General features: G+C 38.0%; 1 protein-coding gene across 9 annotated transcripts in view; it reads right to left on the reverse strand.

The window, feature by feature from the left end:
* Positions 1 to 9,095: 9,095 nt before the first annotated feature.
* The window catches only part of LOC134821461 (uncharacterized), a 90,554-nt gene continuing 87,620 nt past the window's right edge, over positions 9,096 to 12,029 (reverse strand). For 3 of the 9 annotated variants that reach the window (XM_063832212.1, XM_063832209.1, XM_063832206.1), the window contains 5 exons: positions 11,456 to 11,473; positions 11,136 to 11,197; positions 10,838 to 11,007; positions 10,366 to 10,576; positions 9,096 to 10,145 (listed from right to left, as the gene is read on the reverse strand). In XM_063832212.1, coding sequence (XP_063688282.1) covers positions 10,406 to 10,576; positions 10,838 to 11,007; positions 11,136 to 11,197; positions 11,456 to 11,473 — 421 coding nt within the window. In that variant the 3' untranslated portion in view covers positions 9,096 to 10,145; positions 10,366 to 10,405. Of the gene's footprint in view, positions 10,146 to 10,365; positions 10,577 to 10,837; positions 11,008 to 11,135; positions 11,198 to 11,455; positions 11,474 to 11,984; positions 12,009 to 12,029 lie in introns of all 9 variants that reach the window. The other 6 variants (XM_063832211.1, XM_063832208.1, XM_063832205.1 and 3 more) reach the window with 2 other exon arrangements.

The raw sequence follows: 12,029 nt of genomic DNA on the forward strand, positions 1-12,029 counted from the left end.
ATGTGCGATCGATGTCAATCAGAGATGCACTGAGATCTTTCGACAATGATGAAATGAGTATATTTACATTTCCAATTACATTATATCCCAGATCAATGAAACAAGAAATTTCAATGAAACAAGAAATTTAATTTTAGCACATTTTTACAGAATAAAAAGATGTAAAACAATTCATAAAATATAATGCCCATTTGGTGTATGACTTTTTGTCCTTGACTGCTAGTTTGGTTTTGGAAGGACAGGTAACTAACGGGGCAAGGAATGCGCGTGCCTGGAAGCTTTTGCACACACCGAAACGCTAGTTCAGTTAAGTTTATAGAGACAAGGCTCAGATTAGGACTAGAAGAAAAATTGTAAGCAGACATTAGGGGTTCTGTTTATAGTTGTTATTATAGGTTGCAGTCTTGTTGTGACAAAAAGTCTACACTAAAACATTCTTTGGTTTATATTGTGTAGTTCAAGGATATAAAATGCAGCTTCAAGCTTTCAAGGTGGATATTGGAGAGCTGGCGAAAGATTATGGCCTTTGTATCAATGGTTATAATAAGCTATAAATATCTTAAACTATACAGTGCTAATTAAAATTTCTTTAAACTTCATTCTCAAATTAGATTTTTAAAATTCAAAAGTAAATATACAATAATTTTATTAAAACTTTCTCACACATACTTTACTCACAGGACAAGACTTGGAAAACAGTAGCCTAGGGTAATTTTAATTGAGATGTGTGTGACCAGCCAGTTATAATGTTTGGGAAATAAGATTTGCGCAGTCAAAATCTTTGACAGTCCAATCAAGCAGGGCGTGATTATGTTGATTCGTTAATAGCGCACGTTTTAGCTTACCTCGCAAGCACATTACACTAGTAGTAAAGTCAGTAATTCTGAATTTTGGGGTTAAAATGTTAAAAATTTTGGTTGATCTAGTGTTGTGATTGTCAGGTGGGTCTGCCTGACAGATTAGAAGGCAGGGTTTCCTAGAGGAACACGTGTAACCTTCATGTAAGGATATTGGAGCACGGAATTTCATTATCTTGTAGAGCTCGAGGTAACTGTGGTATGTATAGAGATTTTGTATAGCTAGAATATTATTATGCTTAAATATCGGTTTGGTGTGCTCTTTTATGAAAAATTTTTGGTCAAGTTTCTGGTGACCTATAGGCCTAGTACGTGCACAAGTCTTAAACTTATCAAGGTACGCCAGCCTGTCACCAAATAGTACTCTGAGACAGTACTTCTGAGCAGTAAATAATGAGCTTATACGTTGTTTCGCTGCCCCACCCCATACAGATATACAGTAGGAAAGATGTGATTCGAACAGAGTACAATATAATTGTTGGTGTAGAAATTCTGGAAGGGAGCAGCGAAGTCTACATAAAGTGGATGTGGAATGATTTAGAGTTCGCTTAAGTGCTTTGATGAGATCTTCCCATGATAGGTTCTCGTCAATTATAACACCCAGAAATTTTGCGGATGAAACCTTTTTGATTGGAAAGTTGTCTATAGTTAATACAACTTCAGGGTGTGATAAAGTCTCTAACTTAGAACCTGCCATGGTGGGTTTGAAGTGTATGTAGCAGCACTTAGACATGTTTATATGTAACTTATTCGCTCTCATATAAGACTTTAATGATGACAAGATGAAGTTATAACTTCGTTGCCTCGCATGTGACCATGCTTTGCTCCGAAGAAGTTTCTTCTATATAAATGTTACTCAGCCTGTCATTCCGCCAAATCTTTATTCTTCTTTATTTATTATGTTTATGAACATAATAGCCTGGGGTCCCCAGGTATTATAAATGCTTTCAAATACAATTAAAGAATTTAAGCTTTCGGGCTGGACATAATCAATCGACGGTAATGCAGCATCGTTTAGTGTTTTAAAAAAGAGTCCCTTTGAGGTACAATTTTGGAAACATAGTTCACATAGCCATGTGCCTACGCGTACTGCGTGACGCGCGCTGCTGCAAGCGAGAGGGCTCTGGTTAGAGCAAGAAACATAGTGATGACAGGTAAAATTAGTAAATTCAAAATTTAAAATATTAATTCCATACCATTTTTTTAATCAACGCATCATTATCACGTTTCAAGATAAGATGTAAGAATACAATCAGGGGTATCGATCATCATTTTTACGAATGAAAAGTTACTGACTCCAAGTCCAATACAAACTTGGCAAAAAGACACAGCTCGATGCGCGGGTCAATAAATTGTAAATAAAAATTCATGATAGCTAAATGATAGCTAAACATTTTGTAATTCACTTGAAATACTTTTGAAAGAGAGTGACAAGCTAAAAAAAAGCTATTGTTTAATTTCTCCGTAAAGGAGCACAAAAGCGTGAATAGCTTTTGTAGTAGTTCCTCGAAAATGGTTTAAAAGTTGAACGATGCGATTCCCTGTTCGATTTTGGTTGATCACACGCATCAACTTAGTGGGTATTGAAGAATTAAGCAAGTTACAAAGGTATTTCATACGTATCAAATTGGATGGGCTTTCGCAGTGGAAATACTAAATTGTAAAAATAGCGCTAGTCTTGTGCGAAAAGAATAAATATAAATGGTAATATAAAAAGTATTGCATAGTATTTTGTATTTTAAAATTTCAAACATTGTTCAGTTTTTATCGCCATTTCCGCCGCGCGGGTCACGATTAGATTTCGACCGTTCAAGATTAGATTTCGACCGTTCTGAAGCACGATGCACTACTGTGCCGCGCCGCGCATCCAATAATGCTTCTCACAACCACAAATCTCGTACAATACGGTAAATCGGCGTAATGTACCGCTGGGTCTTGTCGAGCTGTGAAGGATTGACATCGTGAATCAAGGATACGTAGTGAAAATCTTTTTTGACGAGTTCAGAGTTATGAGCAAATAACCATTTTTGTCAGACGCGCGCACGTGACAGGCTTGTAAAACGATATTTGAGCTGTTTATTTTATAGGATTTGAGTTAGTTTTTATTTTAAAGTAATCGTGAAGATAATATCAAATATCAAATATAAAAATTTGAAGTACTAATTTGTTGTATCACGTTGTGACCCCCACGGTCGTTTTCACTATATCGTCCTGACGATACAGGGGGAGCCGCGCACTTCGTGCGCGGCGGGTCATACAACGTATGACAACTAATTTATGCACTTTAACTTTTGTAGGTTTATAACCTACCAGGACGCGCGCCGAGTTGGACTCGACGACGGTCCTTTGAAACAAATATTTAACGAGTATCACCCGTTAATTTAACTTTAAATACTTACCATACAAATCGAAATCAGCATTTAAATTACAAATGTGCACATTTGAACGGTCGAAATCGGCCCAAAACTTAATCACAAGCTTCATATGAAGTTAACTAGTTTGCTAGTCTATTGCTTACCTGGGGACCTCAGGCCATTATATCATATATTAAATATTTATGTTTATAATCATTTTACCAAAACCCATAATCATGGGTAGAGTGGACCGCTGCCAGTGTCTCTCTTTCCCAAACAAAAGGAAATGATATTAATTTGATTGGCCGTTCTCAAATGCAAAATGATATCGCTCGCTTTTCCCATTCATTCACGGCTTACGAATTGTAATAATTTTCGATTGATTACATGTCAATCAGATGCTGTAAAAATCTCTTTGGGTTGCGTTCGGGTCGATACCTAGTATTTCGGGGTAAGGGTGGTAGTTATCACTTATTGCATTAGCTGAAGTTTATTGAATCTTTATTGCCGAGTACAGCTGCCTTTGGGTAGTTATTCTTAATCTATTACAATTGTAAATGAATGGGAAAAGCGAGCGACCGATTTCATTCTCGGTATCATTTTGCATTTGAGAACGGTCAATCAAATTAATATCATTTCCTTTTGTTTGGGAAAGAGAGACACTGGCAGCGGTCCACTCTACCCATGATTATGGGTTTTGGTAAAATATCATCTCTTTTTGATTATAATGTCAGGGTACTTTATAAAGTCGAAATATAAACTGATATCTTCATTATAATAAGGAGGAAGTTTCAACGATTTCGAAATTTTTCCTTTAAAAACATTTCCTTGTGTTTAGGTAAGCATATCGGTCCATCACTGACTGAATATACCACTTAATACTCATTCAAGTTGACATTAAATTCATATATAATGACATTAAACTGTCGTGGCAAAGCAGAATTTGTTGGAAATCACGAATGAACAAAATTCTCACCTTTCGCACGTGCAAACTTTGAGCGGACGTTGCATGCGCATCCAATATTGAATCGCCCTAAATTTTTGCATGTAATTGTTTTATATATAGCTTGATAAGCATGCAAAGTTTCAAAGTATTTCAAGAAGAACTGTAATCACAACGGCACTCTAAAGTTGACAGAAAATGACGAAAACAGCAATTTTCAGTGATTTTAGCAATTTTCTATCAATTTGGGCGTGTCCCCACGTGTGCAACTTTTCGATTTTCAACTTTAAAACTAGCCTAATGCACAATTTATACCTATAGGAAGCAGAACTGAGCTCCACAACCCAAGGCATGGCCCAACACCAAAGAATACTAAATCGCAAAATTGACGTTTTTATAAAATAATTCTTCAAAAAAGCACAAACTTCAATGACAAATATCTTTATGAAGGAGCAAGCTAGAAAAACTTTCCGGTAGATTTTCAGAATGCTTGAACAATTATCTAAGGTAAAAATTTCCTCAGATTATGAATAAAATTACTCCTTAATGGGTTAAAATTAATTTTAAAAGTTATTACTTTGTCAAAAATCAAGTTTTAAAAACGGTTAACTTGATGACGTCATCAAGGGGTGTTTATGACGTCAAATAAATTTTTTATACAATGTAAACTAAAGTGTAAACAATTATTTGCAAGACATGTGGTCGGAAATGGCTGTATCTTTTATACTTTTGAATCTATGGACACTTAAATACAGGCTACAATTGACTGGCAAAGCGTCTATCCCTGAATATATATGTATATCTGTATATGTCCCGACAATCTGTCGTAAAACAGGGGTTCTAGAAAACCCATTTCCCGATGCTCCTGAAACCTGAAACTTTTTTTGCAGTCAATTTGGTCAACGTCTAGACGCCCTGAAAAATTTCAGATCTCTAACTCAATTTTAACATGGTTTTTAGGACACCTGAATATGGCGATTTTGGGTTTTTACCGAATTTCGTATAACAGTGCTGGCGAGTATTTTATGCAAATTTCTTAAAAATCTGAACATAACTATTTTTTATTCCTGTCATCTTTGACATCAAATTAGAATGTTTTGAACTAAAAATAAATCTGCTGAACGACTTCCGATGAGTCTTAATGCCTGGAAAACTCCTGCCGGAGGCGGCGGCCTTCGGCCGCCGCCTCCGGCCGGAGTGCACGCTTCGCGTGCACAAAAGAGGCTTGTTACGTGTACCAAAGGGGTATAATAGTAAAAGGGGTATAATAGTAAATGGGGAACATAGTATACCCACAATAAATGCAACGGTCGTGCTTGCCAGCACTGTGATAGAGATTCGGCGGAATGACAGGCTGAGTGCGGCCCAATAAGTTTATTGCTTGCTTGTTGCTTCTCTCTGTTATAGCTGTTCAGGAAGCTAATTGAAAAGAGCACCGCGCACAGAGACTAGCCTGCCAGGTAAGCTTGAACATTGAAGGGGTTGGCATTATCAATCAACAATCTTGAATCTAATTTCTAATCATTAAACCATTTTAAAAAAATCATAAAAACAAAAAGGCACATATTATGGGTTATATCTCCACCGAAAGCAGGCTCTCCAAATTTCGCACATTGCAGTTAACTTCCTTCAAATTTCATTGTTCATAAATCGAGATCAAATCTTTTGCAATGTATCCAGAATCAATATATGCACCTATATAAATTACTTGGATTACTTTTGTGTTTTGAAAGAGAATAAAAAGCTCAAAAGCGCTGTCTTTCTTGTCATACGTTGTATGACCTTGACACACGCTGCAACCCCTTTTGATCGCGTGCACGAGAGGTAAAAAACGTGTAGCAAGTATGACCCGCCGCGCACGAGTGCGCGGCTCCCCCTGTATCGTAGAAACTCTACTATAGTGAAACGACAGTGGGGGTCACGACGTGATACAACTTATTTCTCCGTAAAAAGCACAATAGCTTAAGTACATAGCTTATGTCGAAGTGCCTCAAAAGTTATTTTAAACGATTCCCCGTTCAATTCTAGTCGGAGCACGTCAACTTAGTGCAGAATCAAGCAAGTTATAGACATATTTCATACGTATAAAATTAAATGTGCTAAGTGCTTCCGGTGAAGATATAACCTGCGCCAAACTGCAAACAAAAAATATGTTATATTCAGTATTGCATATTTCTATGCTGTGTTACTGGGTGGCGCTCAGCTTGTCATCAGTCATCCCGCGCAGTATCTTCAATCTTTGATCTTCGGCGGCCGCCGAATCTTTATGTCTATGAAAAAATTATAGCCTGGGGTCACCAGATAAATCTATCCGACAACGGTATCCGTGATACTAGTACTACAAACTCCAAGATATGGGCACATATTTTGTATTTGATCTTTTAGATTTACAGGCTTACGATACTCGTAAAATATCTGTTCCATATATTGGAACCGTCGACGAGTCCAACTCGGCGCGCGTCCTGGTAGGTTATAAAACCTACAACCGCTTTGTCATTTGTAGAAACTGATAGATGGGTTCATAGTTTTGACCATTTTACATGGTATTGGTAAAATTGAATGTACTCATTTCACTTACCTTGCTTGTCATTTCATATGATGTTGAATTACTTATTGTCAATTGTACATTCTTCGGACCATGTATCTTAATTCTGATCTCAGTCAAAGAATTTAAATCCAATAACAAGACTCACAAGTATTCTGGAGGACCCCAAATATAGAAGGTCTAACAGGAGTGTATCGTCCGGACGAAGACGTACAGCAAATTACAGCTGACTTGATTGAAACAATTAATATCATTAATGTATTAATGCCAACGTTACAGAATTAGAAAATCTATAGAGAGATTCAGTTTTACAAATACAATCTCAAATCTACTGAGACGGGACTCAAATGTTCATGACCTGGACACCACCATGACAATGTCAGAGGAACCAAACCTCCTAAGGAGAAGACGCCACTCAGCACTCAGCAGCCCCCACAAAAAGGAACTGAGAGCCAAGATCACCCGATCAAGGCACTATTCAGATCTTAAATACTTCCAAATACAAGATAGGTTATGAACCTACCAACATCCGCAACAAATGCAAAGAGGAAATATATTCTACAGAACACTTCCTATCCAGATGCCAAGCCTACGAACTATTAACGAAAAACGTGTTCGAAAATTTCATTTTTAAAATAGAGGTTTATTCTACACCCTTGCATTTACTTATCAATAAACTTATATTTTAATTTACTGTTACTGCGAAGTTTCTAGACTGCTTTTAACCTCCTTAGGTGATATAATAAGCGGTTCCAGGCATACCTTTTTTCTGCTTGGACGCCAGCACGGTGCTTCGCAACTAGTACCATAGAGTCATGCTGACTCCAACATCTGCAACAAATGTGAAGAGGAAATGGAAACTACCTAGAACACTTCTTAACCAGATGCCCAGCCTACGCACTAACAAGGAAACAAGTGTTCAGTAACTCTATCATAAAAAAGTACCTAGACTTCTTTGATCCCCCTTAGCTTTTTGAACAGCCAGATCATCTCCCTCACTGACTTACCACCTTCTTTTGGGCCGCCACTACGGTGCTTAGCGACCAGTACCATAGAGTCACGCAAACTCTAACGGTCAGTTACTTTAGCTACCATCTGTCGGCACCCTTTGCTGATCTCGTTTCAGCTTATGCTGTTTTTGAGTGAGGGAGATGATCCATTTTACCGCTCACCTCGATTCTGCCCGACCCTCTTTTGTCGCTCTTATTATAACTAATGACTTATCCATTTGTATAATTGATGGACGCCAGTATCCCCTGCAATACACAGGATTATACGTTCACAAGAACAGAACCCCCCACAGCAAACAAGACTGGATATCCACGTCCACCCTCAATAAAGAAGAAGAGAAGAACACCCAACACTCAGGATCACCTTTCTCTTCGGCCCGTGGAGGGGCCCCGGTTTGTCTCTCCTTAATACTATTTATTTTATTTTATTATTGTTAATATTGTTTCCATATTGATATTTTCTATATCCAGTCCACAGTCGGCTCAGTTTGTTTTGGTCCGGGCCTTGCTTGCTGGCCCTGCCATGGCTCTCTAGCTTGGGCAGGTGTGACTTATATAATTACGTATAAGACGGCCGAAAATTAACCCCGATTATTGAAACTTAGTTTTTGACTATTTTCTGGGAATTTCGCTGATCATTTACATAGATTCAAGTCGTACTCAAGGTTGAGTCTAATCGTATTATGAGCTCATACTTGGCGGTTCCTACTCGAGTTTTCTGAATACTAAACCTGAGAGTTGAGATTCAGGAAAATCTAAGTATTCACTAGTCATTAATTACTCACCAAATACTTATTTTTTATTCATGACCCTTACTACAGTAAATTTAAACCCAAAGCTATGAACTAATTTTTATGGTTTTCATGGCATTCATCTATTTATCATCAAAATAAATAGATAAATGCTAATAAATGTGTCGTCCTTTCAGTTTGACTGAAAGGATGTAATTAGTATTACATAGAATTTTCATTACATCATACATACCTATGTCCTAACAATCATATAACTAATTACTATATTAGCGATTCTAATTGCTATAGCTAAAATTTCATCTCTATTATAATTCAGAGAATTGTTTTTGTTGTTTGTACGACCGCCCACGTGCAAATCAGACGAGAAATAGGAAGTTGCGTAGTTACCATGGTAACGAGGATTGTTACACGCACGTGCACGTGCAATGATTGTTTTAACGTCATTTTGATCGGTTTTGTTGATATTACGCTGTGTTTAGTACAAGCAACATTTTATTTGGCTGTATCTTCGGTGGGGATGAATACTTTTTGACACTGACTTCCAAAGAATACTATCAACTATTAGGTTCCTCCCTGTGACCACGGGTTTTCTAGTATTATATATATTGAAAGAGGTAACAAAATAAAATACTGCTTCTATTTATGAGGGGCCCGATGGCGAGCCCGACATAATTGGGTAACACAAATTCACGGTAAGATACGCGCTATGAGCACGTTATCTTTATTTCATATTTACAACATTGGCCCAAAAAGACGCTTAGAAATTCAAATAACAATACAGGACAAAATTGGAGCGACCCCAAAACCACAAACAACGCGGTTAATAGGGAAGCCCACACGTCTATTAGTCCATCAGTGACGCAGCAAGGCAGAGCATGCCGCCTGCTGGCCCTGAAGTGCACACTTATACTTTGAATTCAGCACGAATCGCACGTGTTACAACACGGTGTTGTCAAGGCAACGACGGGTGAAGTAACACGCGCGCCGCGCTGCGCACGTGCCCATAAGTAACGGTGTGCAAAACAGGGGCCAAAGAGCGGCGCCGGACTCAGAATAGGATCATGGGCTAAGCTATTGTGAGACCGGTGCGCCGGTACGAACCACAGCAACTGACAAACCTAAAGCCTCATACCACCATCAACAAAATATTAAATAAAAACATATCGTCAGAATTGTATATAAATATTTCTGTTCCGGCTAATCAAACATACGCATGAATTATAACGACGCTGCTTCACAAGTCACTTTTTTCTCTGGAGAGTGATATTATCATGTAGTCCATGTAGTACGGTTATTTTTGTGGTACGTAGTTCTCAGTGGAGGTAATAACGAGAGGTAGAGTGGGTTAAAACAAAGCGAGCCAATATTTTCATATCACTGAGCACAGGTCTGACAAACCTTCCGATATATAAAACAAGGCAAGTTTTTTGTTGAGAGAGATTAAGAGAACGTATAAATTGGGGGGCAGGGCGGGATGCCGGTCCGCTGTGAGTAATCAGGTGTTGAAGAGAGACTGTCGCGCGACCGACACGTGCACAGGGTCGGTAGGGGCTGGTGACTCCTAGTACACTGGTCCCCAGGCAACTGGGAACACCGCAACCCCGCCCCCATACTCCTTTATGCATCTGAGAAATCTTCTATCACTGCATATACACACAGACGTTGTGTTAGCTACACCCACACCCTGAAACACATCGGTAATTAGAAAACTAGCGAATAAATTGTTGTGGTCGCAACTGGCGCCACATCTGTTTTCTAACATTTCATCCAGAATTAAGGTTAGTCTTAATTGAAAAGAAATCATCAAATTGGTTTTAATCAACGAAAGTCGTCTCATGATTCCAATTAAAAGTGGGAAGGTGAAATGATGAGACTGTATGAACAGATAACCAAATTAAACTTACCGCAATAATTTAATGTTCAACGATTTTCCTCGTGAAACCCTCATCCGTGACCCTTTAGTATCTCTTGGAGATTATCTTCGTCGATGAAACGTCGGTAGGGGCCGTCCCGCATCAACTGTATCACAAATTTCTGGGCATCGTCAAACATTTCGATATAGGGCTCGTCAATCGTGTCCCTTATTGCCACTTTCAGCTTCCCGTTCACATTTATCTGTAAAGTGTATTGTTTATTGAAAGTCAGTAGATAAATTAATACTGTACAAAGTATATACGTTTTAGAAGAAACAAATTTCTCTTTAATCTGGTTGGGTAGGTTAGGGAGCTCCTGGAACCTTTGGCTGAGTTCCAACTACCGTCACGCCAGGCCAGCTCTAAGATTCGAACCAACTATATATTAATTTAGAGAAAAGTGATCTAGTCTTAACCAATAGATCAAACGTTACTGCAGATATCAATAAAAGCAATATCTTACCTGTTTCGAGGCTGAATCTCCAATGTATTCATCATAAATAATTTTCACGTCTTTCTTAAGTTTTTCACCCTCCGGTTTCTTCTTTTTGAGCTGTTTGACGTCTTTCCAAAACTCAAAGTTTTCTGAGCAGAACTCTTTCTTCAAAAAGCGCAGGAAGTGCGCTTCGCCCTCTGAAAAAATGAAAATTCGATCACATAAGCTTCATTAAAGCATTAACAACACTATACCAAAGAATAGCTTGCTTAAAGGTAACGATCAAAACCTGGAAAATACATCGCTAAAACAAAACATAACTTACTAGGGTCATGTAAGACGTTTTCAAGGCTCTCCTGCCATCTTCGACACTGTTCGACATTCGGCCTGAACAAAGGATGACATTTAGAAATACAATTTGGAACTTTCTTGATCTAAACTTTAAAATAGGGCTTTCGACGCAATAACAGTTTTTGTGGATGCGGGAAATTAAACACGCACAATGGATAAGCTTTAAATCAGCAGTGACAGCGAAATGCAGCAGAATAAGGATTCCAAATAGTTGGTTCATTGGTCATATCAGTGGTAGGATCGATAGGAAAAAAACTCTGATTTTGAATTTTATTTTTTATTTTTTAGACTTACGTTCCGGGTTGACAATCTCTGAAAAGGAGCGAAATTTTTAGTGGTAGGTTTTTCACAAGTTTTGCACACACGTCGCACACTCAGTATTCATTGTTAAACCCACACTCACACAACTTCCACGACTATTGCTTTCAAACCAGAGGCTTTATTTTTAAATGATTTATTTTGAACAGAAACGGTTTTTGATTGATTCGGTTGGACAGCATGTTCAAGAAAGAAATTGAAACAATAAACTATATTGCATAATGCATAGCTTACTATTACTTTTCATTTTCAATTCTTGGCTATTTTTATCCAACTCATCTTTTTATAACAGTTTAACCTCCTGATAAGTTTATTTTACCTTCATTTTATCGTATGTCCAAGGAAAAGATGCTCCTACAGCTTGAATAAAAAGTTTGTAGCTATAGCGACAAAATATAGCGATGAAAACCAAAAAAGTTGCCATGGAGACAGACACCAGTTGCCATGATTACACAGTGTTTAGCCACATTGCAATAGCATGCTAGGCTGGGAAATGGCAACTTACTGTGACTTGCAGTCCTCACTGCCTCTAAAATATATTTGGGTAGAA

Source organism: Bolinopsis microptera, chromosome 9 (assembly GCF_026151205.1).
Source record: "Bolinopsis microptera isolate Bmic1 chromosome 9, MBARI_Bmic_1.0, whole genome shotgun sequence".
NCBI lineage: Eukaryota > Metazoa > Ctenophora > Tentaculata > Lobata > Bolinopsidae > Bolinopsis > Bolinopsis microptera.